This window comes from Narcine bancroftii, chromosome 1 (genome assembly GCF_036971445.1).
Source record: "Narcine bancroftii isolate sNarBan1 chromosome 1, sNarBan1.hap1, whole genome shotgun sequence".
NCBI lineage: Eukaryota > Metazoa > Chordata > Chondrichthyes > Torpediniformes > Narcinidae > Narcine > Narcine bancroftii.
Window position 1 is genome coordinate 252,755,301 of NC_091469.1, and position 24,762 is coordinate 252,780,062.

The 24,762-nt window shown below is 42.3% G+C and overlaps 1 protein-coding gene across 8 annotated transcripts in view; it reads right to left on the reverse strand.

Annotated features, from left to right (window-relative positions):
* LOC138741376 (low choriolytic enzyme-like) overlaps positions 1 to 24,762 on the reverse strand; it is a 99,108-nt gene that overhangs the window by 50,151 nt on the left and 24,195 nt on the right. For 6 of the 8 annotated variants that reach the window (XM_069895372.1, XM_069895354.1, XM_069895382.1 and 3 more), the window contains exons 5-7: positions 20,292 to 20,447; positions 14,356 to 14,476; positions 7,242 to 7,420 (exon numbers count right to left, since the gene is read on the reverse strand). In XM_069895372.1, coding sequence (XP_069751473.1) covers positions 7,242 to 7,420; positions 14,356 to 14,476; positions 20,292 to 20,447 — 456 coding nt within the window. The remainder of the gene's footprint in view (positions 1 to 7,241; positions 7,421 to 14,355; positions 14,477 to 20,291; positions 20,448 to 24,762) is intronic. The other 2 variants (XM_069895402.1, XM_069895419.1) reach the window with 2 other exon arrangements.

A 24,762-nucleotide genomic window follows, 5' to 3' on the forward strand; every position in this document is an offset into this window, starting at 1 on the left:
CATCAGCGATGTGATGCAGAGGCCTGTCAATGCTGCCCGCCCTGCGGGTTTATGGGAAACGCCCTGGCCAAACATTATTAATGGCTGTGGTGGTTGGTCCATGTGACAGCCTCCTCTACGCTTGTGACTCCTTGTCGGGCAGGCATTTCCTGTTCGACACTGGCACCGAGATAAGTGTCCTACCCCCTGCAGGCCTCCACACCTGCAACAGCAAGCAGAGCCCAGCACTGAGGGCAGCCAACAGCTCCAAAATTCAGACTTTTGGTACCTGCACCATTCCCCTTCAGTTTAGCAACAGCTGCTTTACATGAACCTTCGCTCTCACAGCAGTGGCGCAACCGCTCCTGGGGCCGACTTCCTTTGGGCCCACTTGCTTGTCAACTTCAAGGGACAGCGTTTGGTGCATGCCAAAACTTTTAAGACTCTGCCTCTGAGGGAAGCCAAGCTACCCCCCCCACCCACCCACCTGGACTCTACAAAACTTTCAGACAATAAATTTGCCTGAATCTTGGCAGAGTTCCCCTTGATAGTGGCGCCACAGTTCTCTGCGGCTGAGCCAAAACACAGGGTAAGGCATCACATTTTGTCTGAGAGCTCCCGCTCCACACCAGGGCACGCCAACTCCCTCCTGTAAAGCTTAACCTAGCAAAGGAGGAATTTAAGAAAATGGAGGAACTGGTGACAGCCCCTGGGCCTCCCCCCTTCACATGGTGCCCAAATCAGTGGGGGATTGGAGATCATGTGGCGACTACTGCCACCTCAATGAGGCCACCACACCTGACAGATATTCTGTGCCCCACATCTAAGACTTGGCTGCCAAAAGCAACAGGACCTGGATGTTCTTCAAGGTGGACCTCATCCGGGGTACCATCAAATACCAGTTCATCCCCAGGACGTCCTCAAGACTTTGGTTTCTCTGAATGCCCTTTGGTCTAAAGAATGCAGCACAAACTTTCCAGTGACTGATGGATGCCAGGGGCCCGGACCTCCCATTTGCATTCATCTATTTGGACAATATTCTCATTGCTAGCCGCAGCCACGAAGACCACACCACCCACCTGAGACAACTCTGTTCTTGGCTGAGTGAGTTTTGGCTGACAATTAACCGTGCGAAGTGCAAATTTGGCCTGGACACTACTGACTTTCTAGGGCACAGAATAAACAGACACAGGGCTAAATCCCTCCTTGAGAAGGTCAAGGTGGTCTGGCACTTTGCCAAGCCATGCACTTTAAAAGGGCTACAGGAATTCGCCAGTATGATAAATTTTTATCACAGGCTCATTCCAGCAGTGGCATGCATCATCCCAGGTAATGCCTTTTGGCTTGTCCCCTCTTCGTGCTGATGGCGGGCAAGTCAATAGACATTACCTGAGACGATGAGTTTTCGAGGGCATTCCAGAATGCCAAAAAAGACACTCTGGCCAAGGCCACACTCTTGGTCCACTCCAGACTGGAGGCACCTACCGCCCTGACAGTTGACACCTCCTGCACAATGGTAGGAGATGTACTGGAACAGCTCTTCAAAGGCCAGTATCAAACCCTGGCCTTTATCAGTGGGCACCTCTGCCACCCAGAGTTCAAATACAGTGCTTTTAACCAAGAGCTATTGGCACTGTACCTGGCAGTAAAACATTTCTGTTACTTTTTGGAGGGTCATTAATTCAAGGTCTTCATGGATCACAAGCCGCTGACCTTCACCTTCTATAAGGTATCAAACCCATGGTTGGCCCAACAACAGAGACACATGTCCTATGTGTCCAGATTTACCACGGACATACAGCACATCATGGGGGAAGGCAACGACACTCTGTCATGGCGTGCGATTGAGTCGGTACACACCCTGTCCCAGGGGGTCGACTATGTGGCTTTTGCCAAAGTGCAGCAGTAGTACCCTTAGATCCACACGTATAGAACAGCTGTCTCCGATCTCAGGGTGGAAGATGTCCCTGTTGGCCCAGGTAACTTGACACTGCTGTGCAACGCCTCTACCAACAGCCCTCAACCCATCCTTCCGGCCGCATGGAAGCACCAGGTTGTGAATGCAATCCAAGCCACAGTCAAGATAGTGGCTAGTAGGTTTGTCTGACATGGCTTCCCTAAGCAGGTCAGCCAGTAGGCCAAAACCTACATGAAGTGTAATTTCTCCAAAGTGCAGGTTCACACAAATGCACCCACACTGACCTTTGAACCAGCGTGGTGCAGGTTCAGTAACATACATATTGACAGGGTGGGGCCGTTACCAGTTTCCCATGGGGTGAGATACTTCTTGACCATGGTTGACCACTCCACGAGGTTGCCTGAGGCGGTCCTGCTGGCTGATACCACAACAGAAACCTACTGCAGGGCACTCATCGACACATGCGTGTCCAGATTCGGGGTCCCAGAGTACCTAACCTCGGACAAGCGGACTCAATTTACCTCTGGTCTCTATGCAATGCCAGCTAACTTCCTAGGGACACAACTCCACCACACCATGGCGTATCACCCTCAAGCCAATGGGTTGGTGGAGCGGTTTCACAGGCACCTCAAGGCAGCCTTGATGGCCCAACTCAAGGGTCCGTCCTGCTGGGGATTTGTATTGTGCCAAAGGAGGACTTCAATGGTTCAGCAGCAGAGATGATCTACGGCGTGCCCTTAATCATCCTGGGGGAGCTCCTGGCCCCCGACAAATGCCCAGAATACTCCATGGCAACCCTCAAGAACTTGCAGTGAAAACTGGAGTCCCTGAACCCATGGCAATCTTCACCACACAGTCAGCCAAACATAACATACCCTGTGCCTTAAAGACTTGTCAGTATGTAATTGTGAGAAGGGGCACACACCAGCCACCTCTACAATGACCCTATGAGGGGCCCTTTCGGGTCATCAGGAACAACAGCTTCACCTTTGTCCTTGACATCGCCGGCAAGGAGAGGACTTTTACTGTCGACCACCTGAAACTGGCATATCTGATCTGTGATGAGGCAGTCACCACTCCTCCTCCCCTGTGATGCAGGAGGCCCAAGTCAGAGGACTTCAGCCCAATTGCCGGTTCTGGAATTGGGGGGGGGGGGGTGGTCGTGTAGCATGGAAATGTGGACCAGCCCACAAAACGGCCAACAAATGCAGTGACAGCTTGAATCTGGGGGTGACATTGGCCGTCGTCCCAGGTGAGTTTCTTCATGGTGGGAAGATGGGGGACTCTAGCAGGAACGCTGGCCAACCCCAGGCTGGAGCTCCGATGATTCAGGGCCCTGACATCAGCACCTGGGGCCCATATAAGTGTGACGGCCAGAGCAATAAACTAGTCTTGTTTCTATGGCTTTGGTGTATGTGTCGTTCTCCATGCTCACATAGAAGGAGTGCTACAGTATACTGATTTAATTATTTGATACAAGAAGTTGATATTTTTGAATTACAATATTTCAATGGAGTTCAAATAAAAATTGTTCAAACAATATATCCCTAAAATTGCTATTAAAGCCATGTGTTGATGATAATAGAATATGTTCATACGGAATTATTCTACCATTACAATAAGGGGGTGCAGCAGTGTGAATGAGCATTCCATAGGCCAGCAATAGTTATTTGGACTGCCAAATCAAATGAAGTTATCTCTCATTTATTTATTTCTGCATTCAGAATTTTCATCCAAATGGAAATCTCTGGAGCAGTGAATAAATTGCTTTGCCTTTTATCATTTAGAATTAAGTGAATTTAGCTTAAATGGAATCCTAGACCAGGGTAGGTTAAATAAAAAAAAGGTGGCGCTGCCGGAGATGCTGTAATGGTAGTACTGCCGTGTACCCTTAGAGGGCGGGGAGTGGAGACACAGCTGGTCCAACTGGCCAGTCCAATTGCCGACTTCTCCATACAGACTTTAAATGGCCTGTTAAGGAGCCGATGATGGTTTATTTTTTTAAATCTTGCAACTATGGGGTCTGGACCAATATGATACCACCTATATTTGGCAGCGACCATGAGGGGATGCAGACTCTGGGGAAGCAACGGACTGGCAAAGGGCACCAGAAAATGGGGAGCCCACCCTGCTTTTAGAAGAAGCAGAGATGACCCATGGGGTGATGACCACGGCGGTAGACCAGTGATGGACTCTACAACCGAACAACAGATGGCACACAGATGGCAAGCTGTTGGTGATTTTAGGTAAGGAATTCACACAGGCTGCAGGCTGCTAGCAACTGCAGTCAAAGGACTGCTGGAGATTAGATGAAGGGGTACCAGATACAGAATCATGATGCAAGGTGGTGCTGATGGTCCTCCGGGCTTTTAGAGGTTTGGATCTAGAACTCAGGTTCCCAATGGTATGGACTGAAGGCTGAGGCTCTGGGAGTACTGAAGGTGAATCCATGGACACTCAGTGACTGGGGAGCACTCTCTTTTGCTTCTCTTTCTATAACTGTAAGAGATGCCAGGCAATTTCTGCTGATGACAAATCTTGTCTGCCTTATGGTCGATTAAAGTAAATTTTGTGTAATACATTTTCTGATTTATTACATGACAATAAAAGAATTTCCTGTGTAAAAGTCAAGATGTAGCCTATAGCAAGATGTTGTTTTTATGACAAACATAAATTTAACTGTTTCCAGGGTTAGGCAAAGTAAGTACAAAAGCTTAGTTTATCTATGCTTGAACATAAAGGTATTGCAGTTGTGGGCTGATTAACAGCAACATTCCCTTTGAAGATTTAATACTTTATGTGATGGTGAGTACAGTCATTTGGTTTAGTTTTGTCATATTTTACACAGCCTTAAAATTCATAATTGGTGTAAAAGTGATTTCTAAGGGCAAGGAGGTGACAGTTCAGCAATGTATTTAACAATTTATGTAAGGAACACCATTGTGTGCTGGACAGCAATACCTTTGGAGCAATTTCTTATGTGGTCAACATGTTGTGACAGGCACCCCAATTCCCCATGGAGTCCAGATTTCATCATGAATGCGGTTACTACTGCTCAAGGCTCTACCTTTTGTCCTTTTCCATTTCTTTCTTTCTTGGCTTTGCGGACGAAGATTTATGGAGGGGGTAAATGTCCACGTCAGCTGCAGGTTAAACCATCGTATTCCCTGTGATGCTATTAATTAATGATCCAAAGCAGCACGGTTTAGTGGTTAGTGTAACTCTGTTGCAGCACTAGCAGTGACTAGGGTTCAAACCCAGCGCCGTCTGTAAGGAGATTGTACTTTCTCCCCATGTCTATGTGGGTTTCCTCTGGGTGCTCCAGATTCCTCCCACCCTTCAAAATGTACACAATTTGTAGATCAGTTGGGAGTAATTAAGCAGCATGGGCTCATGGGCTGGAAGGGCCTGTTAATGGGCTGGATGTCAAATTTAAATGTAAACTTTTTAACATATAATCCCTGTACGTTTTTGTAAATATTAAAGGAACATTGATGTGTCTCACGTTAAGATTGTGTGACTTGAAGGGCAACTTGCAGGAGAGGGTTGGTTTGGAAGACGCAATGCGGGTGGAATATTTCACTCATCCTTCCGGCTGCATGGAAGCACCAGTTTGTGGATGCAATCCAAGCCACATATTTCAAAGAGGACACTGTTCAGGAAATCCAGATGCCTAATTGAGATTCAAACAAGGGAACACTCTGTGAACATCAGCAGCAGAAACTGATAGATTCTGAGATCTATTTCCCCATCTTGTCATTTCTCTCCTAATGACCTGAAATCTTCTTGCTCTATACCTCTCTTCTGTTATGTTGCAGACTAAGGGGAATACCATGTATCTGGGAGTAATTGGTTTATCCAGAAGCTTGAGGTCAAGATAAAATTAAAGTGTAATGGATACACTTCTCCCTTGAAAGTTTTGGCAATTAGAAATAATGATTTAAAAATTCAGATTTCGCAAAATCCTAACAATTAATTTATGATTTAATCCTAAACAATTAACAAATAATCATCAACAAATTTTCAAGTACTCGTTGATCCCTTGTAGAGCTTTTGCTAAATGGAGGTGGTAGTTTGGGGAGGGCAGACAGGAAGGTGTGCTCATGCTGAATGCATTTGAGGTATATGATGGAGAGTTGAGCTCTAATTTGAAGTGATGGGATTAATTGCATTGCTATTGTAATCCATTTTTCCATTCCTACCATATATGAATTAGGATCCTAAATATGAATATAGTTAGAAAACTCCAAGCAGTGTAGAAATGTACTTCACCAGCTTCTATTTCGGAACAAACTCACTTCAAGTGCCATCTTAACAAAGGTCTACTTTCCTACAATACAAACAGGCCCAGCTAGTCTGTGCCCAACTACTATGGACCAATTTTCCCGCATTAGGCCCATACCCCTCCAATCCTCTCCCACCAATGTAGTTATCCAAGTGTTCCTTAAAGAAAGCTAATATAGCTTGGTGGAAAACTGTCTCCTCATGTACCTTTACACTTGTTTTAAAAACAACTACGCAGCTTAGCAAAACCTCTTAGCACTGGGTCCATAGATCTGTAGCTAACATCCAAGAACTGTTAAATGTGTTGAATTCCTGCTTTTTCCACCCTTAGGCCCAGTGAGTTCTGGATCCATACTGCCATTTATGTGAATACATTTTTCCTTGTCTCCTCACAAGTCCTTTCAGCAATTGCTTTAAGTTTATAGCCTCTGATACTACCCCTTAACTGAGAGAAATCTATCCTGTCCATGCCCCTCTTCATTATTAAACTCCACAATTGCTTTTCCTGAATTCCTCTGTTCCAAAGAAAAGAACCCTAAATAGTCCACTCTATCCCCATAGTCACAATTTTCCAGTCCTGGAAACATTCTTGTAATTCTGAACCTGCTCCAGCACCTTCTCATTTTTTCTGTTGTATGATACACAATGTCAGCCTAATCCCTTGTATAACCACACTGTGACTACACTTCATTAACACACTTCTGGAATAATCCCTCTACTTTTGTATTTCCCTACATTTTTGAGATTGAGGATGACTTGCTTTCTCTCTGGTTTTATGGATTCTGAGATGGTTGAAGATTATGTGGGAATCTATATGTAGTTGTTTATCAACCAAATTTATTGTGGTATTTTGCACAGATAAAATTAAATTATAAAGTAGCTAAAATTGGATAGTCAGGCAAATATGATAAGCATGGATGGACAGTAAGGTCAGCATGGGTTTGATGAGCTGACTGGCCTGTTTTTGTGCTGTACAACCTGGAAGTAAATTATAGAAAATGTGAATCAAATTTCAAAAGTATCTATCAATATCCAAAAGAGACTATCTCAATTTTCTTACTCTTTAAAACATTTTCCAATATGATCTTGATGTAGTTATCACGGTCGTTCCTGCAGTGCTCATGATGAAAACCAATTGCATGCAGAAATTCGTGTTCTATTACACCGAAGTGCATGCAAGTTGCTGGATTTAGTGATAAACGTTGTGCAAGCCCCAAATATCCAATATTTGCAGAGCATCTAAGAAAGAAAACAATTAAATAATCAATGGATTTTTGTTCTCGCGAAATCAAAACCAGAACAAAATCTAAAGGAAAATCAATACAGCTTCAGATGACATTGCTGAAGTGATCCACAAACCAGGAGGTTTCTGGTAGATTTCCTGCTCAATGATTAGTTTGCTGACCTCTTCTTGGATAACAAAAGTGGGAGTCAAATAGTTTTCCAGAACCCAAATAATTAATTAAAAGCACTGGTATTCCTTTGATCTCAGATCTTTACCATGAAGTGAATTGTTAAAGCAAATATACAGAATTTCATTAGGTGGAAGAAACCAATTTATTAAAATTGTTAGAAACTAGTTTAAAATGAGAATATAGAGTAGATTTCCAGCAGAGCAGGAGCAGTTGGGCCAATTTAAATTTTCATATGTAACTAAGGTAAGTAAGGCCGTAGTTTTAAGAGCCTGAATCCTGACTCGTACTCCAATAATTTTAGAATCAAGAAAACATATTCTTAGAGAACGTTCCATGTTTTTAAATTAGAAATCCTTCAAAGCAAGAAATACGGGTCACTAGGGTTTCTCGTCCCATTGACAGAATTGGTGCCATGCCCAGTTGGTATCAAGGTTGTGTATTAGCAGCAAGAAGTTGGAATAAAGAAATATTCTTTGAAAAGGCCAGATTTAATTATTTTCCAAACATCAGGTGAATTTTAGAATGTAAGGTTGCCTGTGCAGATTGTTTTACAAAAAGGAATAAATTTCTAAACTCTGCAATCTGACCTCCTGAGAAACCAATTGCTCTCACCTAATTAATTCACTAGAATAATCTTTTACACAATTGGTTTATTCCAGCCTTCATGGGAAAAACATGGAGAATTCTCTGCTAAATCTAAACTTTCTGTGCACTTTTTCTGAGGTAAGCTCCCTTGTTCCACTGTTTATGTAACCTCTAACATGTTTTTGACATTGGGGTGATTCACTTCCTAAGGAGGTCTGAAAATGGCAGCGCTGCTGTAACAGCAGTGCTGCCGCTGGTGTGGTCCCACAGAGAGCAGGGAGCAGAGTCAACTGCTCAGTCCCACTGCTGGGAGCTCTGTAATAAATGATGATGGTTTTAATTAAAAATACTGCGACCACAGGGTCTGCGCCCAAGATGGCTGAACATATAATCGGCAGTAACCAAGAGAAGGACTGGTGCAGGGCACCAGAAAATGTGGAGGACCCCTCCCCTCCCACCTCATTTAAGAAGGAGAACCAGAGGAAATGATCCACAGGACAGTGATCACGGTGGCGGACCAGAGAGGAGTTCTGCGGTTGAAGAAACACACAGGTAGCAGGCTGTTGGTGACTCATGGCAAGGAACCCACGCAGGCTGTGGGCTGCTGGAGACTATGGTCAAGGGATTCACACCATACAGTGATTGCTAGAGACTTGCTTGAGACTGGCTGAAGGGGTACCAGATGTCGGAACTAGGATGCGAGAGGGTGCCAAGGGCTCTGAAAGGTTCCTGATTGTATCAGAGGTTAGGATCTGGAGCTTGGGCTGCTGATGGTTTGGACTGGAATCTGTGTGGCTGTGGGGGTTGTGGAAGCACTGGAGGCAAATCCATGAACACTTGGTGACTCTAAGGGGTCCCTCTTTAACTTCTCTTTTTGTGACTGTTAGAAGCAGGGTCAGCGCCAGAATGAATGTTAGAGGGGGGCAGTAGGGTAACTGGGGTGGACACAGTCCGACAGTCATAAATTCACTCAGCTGGGGGAGGTTGCTGGTGGCGGATACTTGTTGAACGGCTGTAAACCTCCCCTGTCCCTCTGATATAGCAGCTGAAAACGCTGCTTTTATTGCGTGGAGAGTTGTTAGCCTACGCCAAGCTAGATGCTAGTGACACTTAACACACACTAAAGATGTGGGAGGGGGTGGATCTGACAGTGAGCCACGAATGGCCTCCCTTGGCGCTGACTCTGTGCTTCAGGCAATTTCAGCCGATGGCGAACCTGTCTGTCTTATGGCAGATGAAAGCAAATTCTGTGTAATATTGCACTGTCTTTGTCTCATGACAATAAATTGATCTTGAATCTTGTAAAGCATAGAACAAGATTAGAAGTATCTTACTGTACTTGCATTGGACTATGGGGAGACTGAGGATTACGGAGTACTGCTCTGTATTAAGAAAGGATATGTTTGCAAGATTGATTCTTAGAATGGAAGATTAACTAGATTAACCCCAATATCTCTGGAGTTAGAAGAATGAATGGCGATCTCACTGAAACACAAACATAAAATTCTTACACAGTAAATGCAGGCTTGATGTTTCACCTGGTAGAATGCTTGAACCAGGGGGTCACAGTCTCAAAATAAGGAGATTGCCATTCAAGACGAGGATGAGAAAACATTTCTTCATTGAAAATATAGTAAACCATAGGAACTCTGCTATGGAGAAGGCTGTGGAAACCATGCTGTTTAGTATTTTCCATGATAGAAATCAATATCATTTGAAGATTAAGGGAACCAATAGCTAAGGAGCATATAGAGGAAAATGGCACTGAGGTAAGAGCCAATAATCTTAACCAATAGAAAACCATGCACAAGGGGCTTAGTGGCCTTCTACTTCTATTTATGCACCTATGGTCTCCATAGTAAAGATATCCTTAAGTATGAACTCTTCTGGACTTTTGTATAATGCTTCATAATCCTTATTACATAATAGCATCAAAATTGCGCACTGAACTTAGTGTTTTCTTTCATACTCATTATCACCTACTGAGGGATTAATTTTGAATCCCTGGCTATAAAAGCGAAGGATTAATTTGGTTGCTTTAATGCTGCGGCACTAATGGTTCTTGATCTCAGATGGTATGTGTAGATCTTGTTTAGGCTACAATCTCTGGGCTCATTGTTTATTCCCCTTTCCTAGTTTCTATATTTTGCATGTCAAGATTAAAATATATTTATCATTTTTCTGTCCAGAACACATGATATTTGCTTTGCCTGAATGGGGTATCAGTCACTGAGTAGCAGCAAACAAATTCTTTGCAGTTATTTAAACCAAGTCTGAGAGACAGAGTAGTGGCTGTGGTGCAACCACTGTATGAGCTGGCCTACCTCCTGAATTTGTGACTCCTCTATAAAGTCTATTATCCCTATAATCCCTAGAAAGTCTATTAGGCCAAAACTCTTCCTTCAGTACTGGCATTGGAACCAGGCCAGCAACGTGTGAAATGTGTTGATGTCTTAACTTGATTAAAGCCTATTGATCACAACTCTCAGTAAAATATTGTCCAGATAGGACAATTTAATCACCTTAATTTTGGGCCACGGACAAGGCAATATGGGTGGACAAACTGGACACTGACCCTAAAGATCCAAAGACACAATGACGTGCTGAGAGAGGAAGACAAATGAGATCTACTCTTCGCTCAGATCGGCCACCGCACTACTCACTCGGCTGCAATGGAGCTCCTGCAGAAACAGTATCAGACTCTGACGAATGTTATCTACGTCGAGTACCTTCTTGCCAGTTGTAGACAAGCACCTGGTGAGTTGGCGAATTAGTACGTGTGGGTCTTGTGGGAGCTGGGGCGAGCCTGCGGCTGCAGAGTTGTGTCTGCTGCTGTTCACTTTGAAGAACTGATACGTGATACATGTGTGGTTGGGTTCAAGTCTCAGTCTTGGAAAAGGGCAATTGAAGCCTGCAAGAAGTGGTCAATTTGGCTTAAGCACTCGAGACAGGGCAGCTGAAAGTGGTGGTCTCCTCAGGAAATGCGGCTGCTATGTGGGGAACTCAGGCACCACCATCTTGGGATGCAGGGGTCCCAGGTCACGCCTGTCAGCATTGAGCACCTGAAGCATCCCAGAAAGAGCTACCTGGCCTGAAACGCGACATGCTCTGCCTGCAGGAAGCAGGGACTCTCCAAGAAGATATGTAGATCCCAACCCCCTTCCAGCAGTGCCACGTGAAGCTGGCAGCCACTGCCATCTTGGTCCATGACACTTCCATCTTCACTTCCGGCATCACTTCTGGTACCGGGAAACAGCTCAGTGGGACTATGGGGGAGGAAAACCAGGACGGCACCAATTCCAGCGCCACTTCTGGCAGCGAGGAGCAGCATGCATGTGCAGCATGGGGAAGCCATTTTGAAGGTTTCCTCTGAACCACCTCTACAGCAGTGACTCTGACAGCAACCAGACATTGGCCTCAATTACCCTGGATCAGGACAGCCCACATCAAATGGCCAGGGCATTGATGAACATCAAAGTAAATAGTCGCATCATGAATTGCCTATTTGATACAGGGAGCACAGAGAGCTTCATTCACCTGGGCACCAGTGCTACTCCCTCACAGTAACCCCGGCAAAATGTAAAGTCTCCCTGGCATTCAAATCCCACTTGACTGAGATCCACAACAGCTGCACCAATATTCTGACTGTGCAGGGCACAGAGTACAAGAACTTTAAGCTCCTCATCATGCCACAGCTCTGTGCACCAGTCATACTGGGACTGGGCTTCCAGTGCCAGCTCAAGAGCATCCTAATGCAGTATGACAGCCCATACCACACCCACCCCCCCAAACGATCCACAACTACTAATTTGTAAACTACCCATTTACCCTTCCGAACACAACTTGCAGTCTCTCTACCCTCTGGGTCCCACCACCATCCCTGTTTGAGAACCTCACCCCTGACTGCAAGCCTGTTACACCAAGAACAAGCAATACAAATTTTTAATCAAAGCAGAAGTCAAATGGCTTCTGGCAGAAGGGATCATAGAACCCAGCACCAGTCCCTGGACAGCACAGGTGGTGAGCATTAAGAGCAGACAGAAACACCACATGGTCATCGACTACAGCTAGACCATAAACCATTTTACCCAGCTGGATGCCTACCCACTCCTCTGCATCGCTGACATGATGAATGAGATAGCTCAATTCCGGGTCTTCTCAACCATTGACCTCATCGGCCTACCACCAAATCCCAATCCTCCTGGAGGACAGCCCATACACTGGCTGCGAGGCACACGGCTGACTCTACCACTTCCTCTTGGTCCTCTTTGGGGCCACCAATGGAATCTGTCTTCCAGAGGGAGATGGACCAGATAGTGGATGATTATGGGCTAAAGGCCATATTTCTCTACCTGGACAATGTGACCAGAAGGATCATGATGCTAACCTATACAAATTTCTCCAGAAGCCTTAACACTTCAGTTGCATGGTGGAGAATGGCATCATTGGGTCTGACCCTGACTGCATCCACCCCCTGTTGAAGCTCCGATTATCCCATAGTCTCAAGGCCCTAAAAAGGTCCTTGGGCTTCTTTTTGTATTATGCCCAGTGGGTCCAAAATTACGTGGACAAAGCCCACCCCCGGTGAAATCAACCACCTTTCCCCTGTGTTGGTGGAAGCCCAAACGGCATTCTCACACATCAAGGGTGACATCGCCAAGGTGGCGATGCATGCTGTGGAATAATCCATTCCATTCCAGGTGGAGATTGATGTGTCCGACTTTGCCCTGGCTGTTATGCTTAACCAGGCAGGCAGACAACTTCTTCCTCCCTTGGGACACCAGGCTCTACCACTTTGTTAGAGCCCGCAACCTCCCTTACTTGGTTGAGGATATCAGGGGCTGACCTAAAACTTCTTGGTCTGTGCTGAGTGTAAACCCCAATTCTATCGGCCAGACAGAATCCACCTGATTAAAGCTACCCTCCCTTTCAAATGCCTGAGTATGGATTTCAAGGGCCCCCTCCTTTCCACCATCAGGAATGTATACTTCCTAAATATCATCGAAGAATATTCCCGCTTCCCTTTCGCCATCCCCTGCCCAGACATGATCATGGCCATAGTCATAAAAGTGCTATGTGGCATATTCACTCTGTTCAGATATCCCTGCTATATCCATAGTGACCAGGGATTCTCGTTTATGAATGAGTAGCTGCACCAGTATCTGCTGGCCAAGGACATAGCCACGAGCAAGACCATAGGTTATAACCTCTGGGTTCACAGTCAGATAGAAAGGGAGAACGTCACTGTCTGGGAGGCAAACCTCCTAGCCCTCAGGTTGAAAGGCTGCCTATCTCCCAATGGCAAGAAGTCCAATCAAGGTGCTCCATGCCACCAGCCCTCCTCTGTACTGTTCCTAATGTGACACTGCATGAAAGGGTCTTTTCCTTGCCTGGGAAGTCAGCATTTGGAAGCACACTGCCATCCTGGCTGATGACCCATAGCCCATACTGCTCTGGAGGCATATCAGGTGCCACAAGACTGAACCTCTGGTCAAGAAGATTCACCTCCTCTACGCAAACCCTCAATACGCTTACGTGGAGTACCATCCGAGACCTGGTGCACACAGGGGACCCCTCGACCAACCAATCAACACCCCAGCCAGCCGGCCCCACTAATCACACCTGGCGCAGTGCCCCAACCCCTCACTGAGAAACTCCATGGTCCTATTAACTTCCCCCTCCCCCCCACAGCCACTGGAGGCACAGCCTGCTGCATAAGACACCGCCTGGGAACCAGCAGCTGAACCACAGAAAAACATTGCGGTAGTCGCAACGACAGACAAGACCACAGGACAGGCTAAACCTGTATCGAACATTGACTCACTTCACCCTGCCAGACTTTGTTTCAAAAGAAGGGGTGAATCAGGTGCAACCACAGTATGTATGTATTGTATGAGCTGGCCTGCCCCTTGAACCTGTGACTCCTCCCTCTCAGAAATCCCTATAAAGGCTGTTATGCCTAAACTCCTCCCTCAGCACCTGCCTTGGAACAGGGCCAGCGACATGTGAGATGTGTTGAGGTCTTAAGGTGGTTAAAGCTTATTAATCACAACTTTCAGTCTAATGTAGTTGTTAATCAATAGTGCTACAGTGGCATGAATCATTTTCAATTCCACACAATACTTCAGTAACTGAGTTAACGAGATCATTATGAAGGTGCACTTTTCAACTTGCCCTATTCCCGAAACGACAGAAACATAGGCACGTTCGTGTCCACGATATTTGTAAAATTTGATGCACGTAAAGGTGGCAATCTCATCCAGAGACCTTTTTATTAGCTTTCTATGTTCATTCCCTAAATTTAAAGAACATAAAACAATCATCAGATTGTATTTAACAGCATTATTACAAACTTTGTTAAACAAATGTTTCATAATTTACAATTTATAGAAATAGCTAAAGAATTATTTTGTGAAGAAATACATGATGTAGAATTAATATTAATGGGTGGTTGATTGTCAGTTTGAACTCTGTCAGAGTGCCTGTTTCTGTACTGTATTTGTGACAATAACTTCTGCATCAAATGTTTATGTGGCTAGTTTGTCATTTTTAATATGAAATGTTAAGCTGAGGCCCCATCTGACTTCTCAATTCTCGTCTCTTGCAGAAAAACATTTTGTCCATTCATCAGGATCTCAATCACAATATTTGTATAATATATCTCTATCACATTTGTACAATATGGAAACCAGATCTCTTTGGAGTGCCTCTTTGGTGTAGTCTAAGAACATCTCTCTATTAATTTATCAGACTTTCTCTGCTTTTCAATGCCAACCCTCCAGAAATGAGTTATGGGGACCTATTTCCTCTGCTTTCTTCAGTTAGTTATTTTTTTTTAAAACTTTATTTAAAATTTTGACATGAATAAAATAAAAATTACATTTAAAGAAATAATAAAAAATAAGATAATAAAAATTAAATACTACATCATTAAACTACACAAATTAGCCCCCCCAATAATTATAACACAACATTAATCGTCTAATTTAAAATTAGTCCAACCCTCCCCCCCAAAATAAAGAGTGAAGAATTAATTAACAATGTTGTAAATAAAATAGAAAAAACCCCACTTACAAAAAAAAGGATAAAACTTAACAACAAAAAAAATATCAATACTAAAATAATACCCTTAAACATATATTTAAATCAAACATAATACATGTATTTAACAAATGAAATCCACTTTAAAACTAAGTTCAAATATTAAAATCATATATCAACCACATATCTGTAATACAAAAAATCATAATTAATAATACATAAATACAGAATTTCCATTAATACCAAGTTTCCTTTATAATTCATCAAGAGAACAAAAAAATCCCTTAGAAAAACAATCAGATAAACTTTTTATTCCCTTCCCCTCCCCTTTTATATAAAAAAGAAAAAAAAAGTTCAAACTCTTATAAAATTCTCCATATTCTTCATTTATAACATCTTCAAAATTCTCTATCGAAATTAACTTAATTTTATTAAACTTTTCTCCCTCAATGTATTTGTACTTGGTTTTCTTCTTTTTCTTCTTATCACCTTTCCCTTCATCTTCCTCTTCATCTAATGCAACATCCTCAATGTTTGACTTATTATCTTCTGTGACATCATCCTCTTAAAAAAGAGAGAAAAAAGAGAAAAAAAGAACCCCCAAAAAAAGAGAAAAAAGGAGAGAAAAAAACCTCCTAATTCCCTCTCAATTACAATCAGAAAACAAAAAGAGTTTAAAAAAAATTATTTATTTAAAAAATAAAAATAAAAAAAAACCTTCACTTTTTAAACACATAAATTAAAAAGAAAAAAAAACAGGTCGGAGGTCACGACTACCTCCTCCTGTTTAAACCGCCCAAAGCGGTAACTCCCCCAAAATATTGGGTGTGAGATAACTCACAGGTAGCTGATGACTTCTGGAAACTAGTGCCCACCCAGTTCCTTCTCCCAACTCCCATTTCATTAAACTATCATCATTATTTAAACTATTTAAACTCTTCTCAAAAAAAAAGATAAAAGATTTATTTTTTTAAATCAACGTTACCACTTCGGTCACCATTGCTTCCATTTCTTTAAAAAATCTGGATCCCACCTTACATCTCTACTCTCTTTAGAGACCTTAAAGGACTACATCGTTCCTGAAACTGCAAGATTGGTAGAGACTGAGCAAAGTCCATAACCTCTTTAGGATTGTCAAAGAACTTTGGCTGATTTCCATCCTGAAAAATCTTCAGTACCGCAGGATACCTGAATGTTGCCTTATGTCTTTTTTTCCACAACCGTTCTTTCACAGAATTAAATTCGCGTCATTGAAACATAATTTCTTGACTCAAATCTTGATAGAAGAAAACAGGATTATTCTGAACCATCAATGGAGATCTATTTTGCTGGGCATTTCTAATAGCTGTATGTAAAATTGTCTCTCTGTCACAATAGTTTAAACAACGGATCAGAACAGGTCTTGGATTCTGTCCTGAAAAAGATTTTCTTCCTAAAACTCTATGAGCACGTTCCAGTATTAAACCTTCAGGGAATTTATCCTGTCCTAACACTCGTGGAATCCATTCAGTAAAAAATTTTCTTGGATCTGGTCCTTCTATGCCTTCTGGCAAACCAACAATTTTCACGTTGTTCTGTCTAGATTGATTCTACAAATAATCAACCTTTTTTGCTAAATTTTTATTTTGGATCTGCAATGTTTCAATTATTCTATTTTCATCTTGCAGTTGATCCTGTACATCGACTAAACCTTGATCACACATTTCAAATCTTTCAATGGTTTCAAGCTTAAAAGCTCCATTAATGGCTTCCGCCATCGCATTAATCATGGAAATAAACGGGTTCACAAAATTAGCAAAGTGACTCAATACCACGGGATCTTCTGTCCCTTCCCTTAATTTAGTATCTTTTCTAGCAGTTTGACTTCGTATAAAAATCCCTCTCAAAGTCCCCCCAGCAATGCCAGGAGACTGAAGATCAAGGTTATCTTGAAGCCAAATCTCTTTAATCATCTTCACTGAATCGATGTCTGGAAAAACCGTTGTAATTGAAGATGCATTTTGCAGTGCCACCACTGTAGCAGTCGAATGACAGCTCTTTAACTCTCCAGCTGGTGGCGCCCTAGCTGATTCAACTGTCAAAGTCTCAGTAACAGCATTCACAGTGGCCGTTGTGTGAAATACTGGCACCCGACCAGCTCTTTGTTCTGAAAGCTGCTGAATGCGACCTTCAGAGAGCCTTACCGGCTTAAAATGGAGTTTCAATGCTGAATTCTGTACGTCTTCATCTGGATCCATTCTACATTGAGTCCTGGCTTCTTGTAAACAAGTAGGCTCAGATAATTTCGAAAAATGTAGTTTTTTAACAGTCTGTTGATGTTTTCTTTTACCTTTTTTTTTGCATATAAACCATTAGGTTTAGAGCACCTCTTATTATTTATAAACTTTTAAAATAACTTTAACGGGCACTTAAAGACAAAACAATAAATTAGAGTCAGGAGAGTCTGGAAGGCACGTCTGTTCCCTACGCCATCTTGCCACGCCCCCAGTTAGTTATCTTTACATCAATCCTGATACTTGTAGATCCAAGTCTGAGATGGAATGTTCCAATCATGAAGAGACTGAATAGGCTGGGTTTAATTTCCTCTAAGTGGAGAAGGAAGAGAGAGGGGAGCATGATAGAAGTATTGTATTAGCAATATAGGGCATCGACAAGTGAAACTTTTCTCAATATTCCCTCAGTGCTGGTCAAGAAACCTCAAACCCTGGGCCTCTGCACCCCGCTCTGCAACTGGATCCTTGACTTCTTCATCAGAAGACCACATTCAGTACGAATTGGTAAAAACGTCTTCTCCATGCTGACTTTCAACACAGGCTTACCTCAAAGATTGGTGCTTAGCCCACTACTTTACTCACTATACATCCATGACTGTGTAGTCAGGCATGATTCCAATGGTATCTACAAATTTCCTGATGACACTACAGTTGTCAGCAGAATCACAAACAGTAAAGAGGAAGTTTAGAGAGGGAGCTAGATCAGTTTGTTGAGTGGTGTCACACCAACAATCTTGCATTCAACGTTAGCAAAACCAAGATGATGTGGACTTCAGGAGAAAGTCAGGAGAACACGATCCAGTCCTTATTGAGGGTTCAGTGGTGGACAGGGTCAAGAACTTCAAATTCCTGGGTGTTAACATTTCCGAGGATCTGTCCTGGAGCTTTCATATTGATGAAATCATGAAGAAGGCTCTCCAACGGCTATACTTCGTAAAGTATTTGAGGAGATTCGGTATGTCACAGATGACTCTCAAAAACTTCGACTGGTGTACCATGGAGAGCATCCTGGCTGATTGCATCACTGTCTGGTACGGAGGTGCCAACATTTAGGGCAACAAAAAAGCTCCAGAGACTTGTTAACTTGCCCTGAGACATCACAGGCACCAGACCACTCCATCAAGGCTGTTTACAAGAGGCAGTGTCTTAAGAAAGCAGCCTCTATTCTCAAGGACCCCCACTCCCTCTTCAGTCTGCTAACATCGGGAAAAAGGTACAAGAGCCTAAAGACAAGCACTCAGTGGCACAAGGTCAGTTTCTTCTCCTCTGCCATCAGATTTCTGAATGAACAATCACTGCCTTACTTTGACTTTTCGTGCAATATTTTTATTTATTGTTATAAGTTAGTTTATATGAATGTTTGCATTGTGATGCCACAAAACAATGCATTTTGTTTCTTGTTCTTGACAATTCTGAATCTGATTCTGATTCAGTGTGGTTTAAAATTGGAGGGCAGAGGTTTAAAACAAGTGGCAGGAGGTTTAAAGGTGATTGAAATCTAGAATGCACTGCCTAAAGAGATGGTCAAGACAGAGATGCTCATATTTAAGTACAAATGATGTTAAGACATTAATGAACAGAGAAAGGAGATCTCTTTTTCTCTTCAGAGACCAGGACTTGACAATATTGTATGGAGAATAATATAATAAAATTTTGAACAAATTTATGGACAAACAGGTGGTCTGAGATTCTTGTGGTTTGGTAAGTCCACAAGAAAGTCAATATCTGAAGGGTTTTTTCTTCAATTTTTAATTTAACTTCATTCCCATACTCCTGATCCCAAGTTGCCCTCTGGCACACCAGTTAGGTCTCCAACCTTCCTTCCTGCCTGTCCTCTTCAAGTTTGAATTTTCTCTCCAGTGTTTCTGGAAAGGGAAATGTGACCAGCAACACTAAGGTGGATCCAGAATTAAGATACAGGTATTAGTTACAATCTTTTTATTTTGTTTCATACAAGATATTTTGGAAAATTAATTATAATTGAAGATTGCAGATTTCCATCAGCTTGTATGACAAGTAAAAGAAAAATATAAAGTTCCTGAAGTTTGTTATTTAAACTATTAATATTTATTCACATAAATATTTAAAATTTGTAACATTTCCTCAGATTTTATTGCCTATTTAACTGCTTGTTGAAAATAATTCCATAAAGGTTTATCCTCCAGTATCTTGGCCAACTAGCTCTGTTTTGGATTAATTCTGTTGGGAGGGGGATTGCAGTTCCAACTAAATTCCATTCGCAGCTCACCCCTCATTCAATGCTCATCATTCCTGCAGAGGCTAACAAATGGGAATTGGGAACAACAATCATGAAGCCTAAGACCCTGCTAATTTTCTCCCATTAGTTTCAGAACTACAGAAATAATCAGTAGCCTTGTTTATATTTATGTATTTAATAAAGACAGGAGTTCAAACCTGGTCTGTTTGCCATTTCTGTCCATTGTGTAACTGACTAGTATGAGATGTGGATGGCACATTTGTCAGAGCGGTTAGCACAATGCCTTCACAGTGCCTATGATCAAGATTGGGGTCTGAATCCCGTGCTGTTTGTAAGGAGTTTGTACATTCACCCCTTTTCTGTGTGGGTTTTCCCTGGGAGCTCTGGGGGTGTAGGTTAATTGGGTGTAAAATTGGGCAGCTGAAATGGCCTGTTACTGTGCTGAATGTCTAAATTTAAAAAAAATTAATGTCCTTTTACAATTTTTTTATAAAATAAGTAGAAATTTACCAAAATCAAAAGCATCTTTTATAAATTGTATTTATCATTGGAAATAAAAATTAATAAAAATAACTTACTGAAGCTTTCATCGACTTTGTACGGTATGTAAACATTTCCATCTTTAGAAGAAGGCCATAAACAACTTTTCGGGTTTATGTCACATATCATAGCATTTCTAGAAGTATCGACTAAAATGTCACCATATTGAATTATTTTATTTCCTGTATGACTTACTGAAAAATGAAAATCCAATTCTTGTTTAAAAAAAATTCCTGCTATGAAATACATATTAAACACCAACATATTATTTCTTGACAAAACTTGGAGGTAATGATTAACTGTAACAGATCACCATGCTAATTTACTTGACCCAATGTCTGAATGTCAACTGACAGAGGAAGATATCATTTCCAACATGAAAAGTTATTATTTAGTAACATTTTAGATTCCCTAGTTTAATATGAAAGTTGTGATTTTCCTCAGAAAAAGCACACATGTTCATTCACCACTCAATTGTCATCAATGAATATAATAAATAATTCCATCTAGAATTTGCTTCCTCTACTGACTAAGATGCCTAATCTGCATACACTACCATGCTATACAATTTCTAAGTGATGAACTTTCAAAGAGAATCAAAATTATTCAGCCCACATAAAATTTAAAAGAAATTAAGACATTCCTTTGCAACTCTGTAAAATGGACATTAGACTACATGGATTCCATTGGATTCAATCTATGTTGCAACAAAACCATGTCTCTTTATTGAGTAAAACATGAAATTCTGCAGACACTGATTGAAATAAAAAAAACAATGCTAGCGAAAGACAGCTCATCAAACAGTGTACTTTACGTAGCAAAGATAAAGATTCATAACCAACGTTTTGGGCTTGAGCCTGTCATCAAGGTATGAAAAAATGTAGGCAGGTGCCCGAACTGAATGGTGTGGAGGAGGGGCAGGAGATGGATAAGGGGGAGAGGGCAGGCTCACTGAATAGAGAGGAAAAGGAGTGGAGAGCTAGTGGAAAGAAGGGAAAGGGAAGGGAAGAAAAATGGAGCGTAGGCTAGCAGAATCTGGAAAAGTCGATATACTGCCATCTATTTGGAGAGTTTCCAGATGGAAAGTTATATGTGGTCTTGGTGGGATAGTACACAAAGCCATGGACAGACATGTGAGTATGGGAGTGGGGCACGGAATTGAAGTGGTTAGCAATTGGGAAATCCCTGTCACTGATGAGGACAGAGTGAAGGAGCTCAGTGAAGCGATTTCCCCAGTCTGCGTCCAGTCTCCACTGTAGAGAAGGCCACAAAGGAAGTACTGGATGCAGTAGGTTACTGCCACAAATACAAAAGTGAAGTGTTGCTTCACTTGAAAGGGCTGTTTGGGGCCCTGAATGGTCTTGAGGGAGGAGGTGTGGGCATAAGTGTGGCACTTCCTGTGGTCACAGGGGAAGGTTCTGGGGGATGATTGGTGGGGGGGGGGAGTGTGTGGATGAGGTAGTCATGGAGAGAGCGGTCCCTATAGAAGGTGGAGAGGGGATGATGGGTTTAGTAGTGGCATCGTGCTGTAAGTTGAGGAAATTATGGAGGATAATGTGTTAGATGCAGAGGCTAGTAACAGGCTGTTTTGGTTCACGAGTCCATGCCACTCAACTTACATCTCATTAAACTACGTTTGGATAATGTGAGGAAACCAGAGCTCTTGGAGGAAACCCACGCAAACACGGGGAGAATGTACAAACTCCTTACCCTGGTCCAGACCAAACTGCTAGCACTGTAAAGGCATTGCGCTTACCGTTACACAACCATGCTGCCAACATTGTTTGTTATGTCTGGCGGCAGATGGGACCAGGGCAGATGAGCAGGAAATGTAAGAAATGTGGGGAAGAGCAGAGTTGATGATGGTGGAGGGGAAGCCATGTTTGTGCAAGAAGGCAGACATTTCAGATCATCTGTACTGGAAAACCTCATCTTGGGAACAGATGCGGCAGAGACAGAGAAATTATGAGAAGGGAATGGAATCCTTGCAGGGGACTGGGTGTGAAGAAGTGTGCTTGAGGTGCAGGTGACTGGAAATGGAGAAGTGTTGTCGAGGGACATTGTACCAAAGTCAAGTTGTGTTACTAGCTCAGGAACAGTGCAGATAATCTGCAACATACTTGTCTGTTACTTGTAAAAACAAGGTCTCAGGTACTTACATTATCCCAAGGTGAATGATGTATTATAAAGTTAGGACCATTACAAGGAATGATTTTTAACTTCCCTGGAAAAGTTTCCATTTGATACCATTATACCAATGGAGCAGAAGAAATGGACCAGTCAGTTGGAAAGAACAACTTTAAAGCTTGTATAGAGAATACAAAAGCTGCAAATGCTGCAAGTGAACAAAGAATTGCTGGAGGAATTCAGCAGGTCAGACATGTAGAAATGGTCAATGTTTCTGGCCTAGAACTTTATCGACCAGAGGGAAATGGGTGATATTGCATGTATAAAGGAAGAAAGAACCTGGGGTAAGGGCCCAGAGTTGATAGGACAGAAAGTGAGAGGGAGAGAAAAAAAATTCCCCCCCCCCCCCCCACAGTTTCTCCTTCTACCTGTCTCTCCACCTCTCACACCTTCTGTTCTATCAACTCTGGGGCCCCTTCCCTACCTTCTTTCCTCCATTAGGGATGTAATATCAACCCCTTCCTTCTCATCTTGATAAAGGCTCATGACCTGCAATGTTGACTGATCATTTCTACCCAGGGTGCTCTCTGACCTGAGTTCCTCCAGCAATTTTTTGTCTGCAAAGGTTGTGTAGCTGAAAAGCAAAGACAATAATAGTCCCATAAACACATAGCAAAGTTTGAAGATTGATACCTACAGTTGGGTCTATCCTTATAGTTCAAACTTCAAAATTATTGTCAGACTTTATGCATAACATCACTTACAACCCTGAGTGGTTTTTTTTTCCCCCTGTGGGCTAGCCAGAATTTCTACTTATCGGTAAACTGTACTCAAGAAAAAGATACGTATCCAAGAGAAACACAAAGAAAGAAATGTAAACAAACTGACTGTGCAATACAGAAAAATAAATATTCAGTAATAAATAATGTCCTTAATTGATTCTCTGATTGAGCCTGTTGTTTATATGTTTAAGGGGTAGCAACTGATCCTGAACCTGGTGGTACAAGTCTTATAGCATCTTTACCTGGTGGGAGCAGTGAGAACAGAGCGTGTACTGGGTGGTGTGTATCCTTGATGATTGCTGCTGCTCTCTGATGGCAGTGTTCCATGTAGATTTTCTCCTTGGTGGGGAGAGATTTGCCTGTCATATACTGGACTATGTCCACTACCTTTTGCAGGGTTTTCCGCTCAAAGATCTTGGTGCCCCTATACCAGGCCAAGATGCAGCCAGTCAGCCCACTTTCCACTACACATCTATAAAAGATTGCCAAGGTTTCTGATCTCCTTAAAGATCCTCTGCAATCTTCCGAGGATGCAGAGGTCCTGACGTGCTTTCTTTCCAAAGACAATAGTATATTGGGTCTTTAAGGAGCCAATCTTGAAAATACTTTTAATTTGGATATTGCGTCACTTCTCCTTATGTTGTTTGTGCCTGCCTCCATTATTCCAGTATCTTTCAGGGCACATCATTTTCTATTTGGGTATGTTACACTGAATTCCACACTGAATTCAGTAACTTCAGGTTACTCCCTTTCTTTGTTTATAACAGAACTGGCCAAATTTGCTGCAGGGTTATTCATCTCTTATATATATATTTTTTTGCATTGACACTGCCTGGATACTTCTATATTCTCATTTTGGTTTCAGTTCTCTGCAGTAGATCTGAACTATATTTGACAGCTATTAAATTGATTTTTGTTTTCAGTGTCTAACTGGCTTTGTTAATCTATCAACCTGACAATTTACGAATGCTTTATAATCACAACAACCTTGGATTCATCCTATTAGAGGGATTCCCTTTGCCCTCTGCATCTCTCCCTGCCATCTTGGAACCTGAAATCTTTCTTGTGTTCCCGCTCTCATAGTTCTGAAGAAGGGTCTTTAAATGAATTACATGAATGGTGCCTGATCTGCTGAGTGTTTCCAGCACTTTTATTTCAGAATTTCAGTTTTATCTTAGAGGTGCTATATTCATATTTGTGAATGCATGTGATACAAAGAATGATGTATGTAATCTCTCACTCAAGAATAATGTGAGAAGGCTGCTGCTTAAGATGCTCCATACAAATGTATAAATCAATAAGTTGTGGTTGAGAGGATGTAGAGTTGCACCCAGAATTATGCACTCATTAACATTAATATTCTTCATTCAATGTTACTAATATGAAATTAAAGCAGGCAAGTATCCAGATACTGGAATTGCACTGCAATACACAAAAGTGCTGGAGAAACTCATACCTTGATGAAGGGCTCAGGCGCAAGATGTTAGTTAACCTTTGCTGATCTGCTGAGTTTCTCCAGCACATACGAAGCTGTTTGAAACAAGACTTATCTAATTCTTCTTCCATGTAGTCACAAAGGTTGGCACAGTGGTTAGTGTAA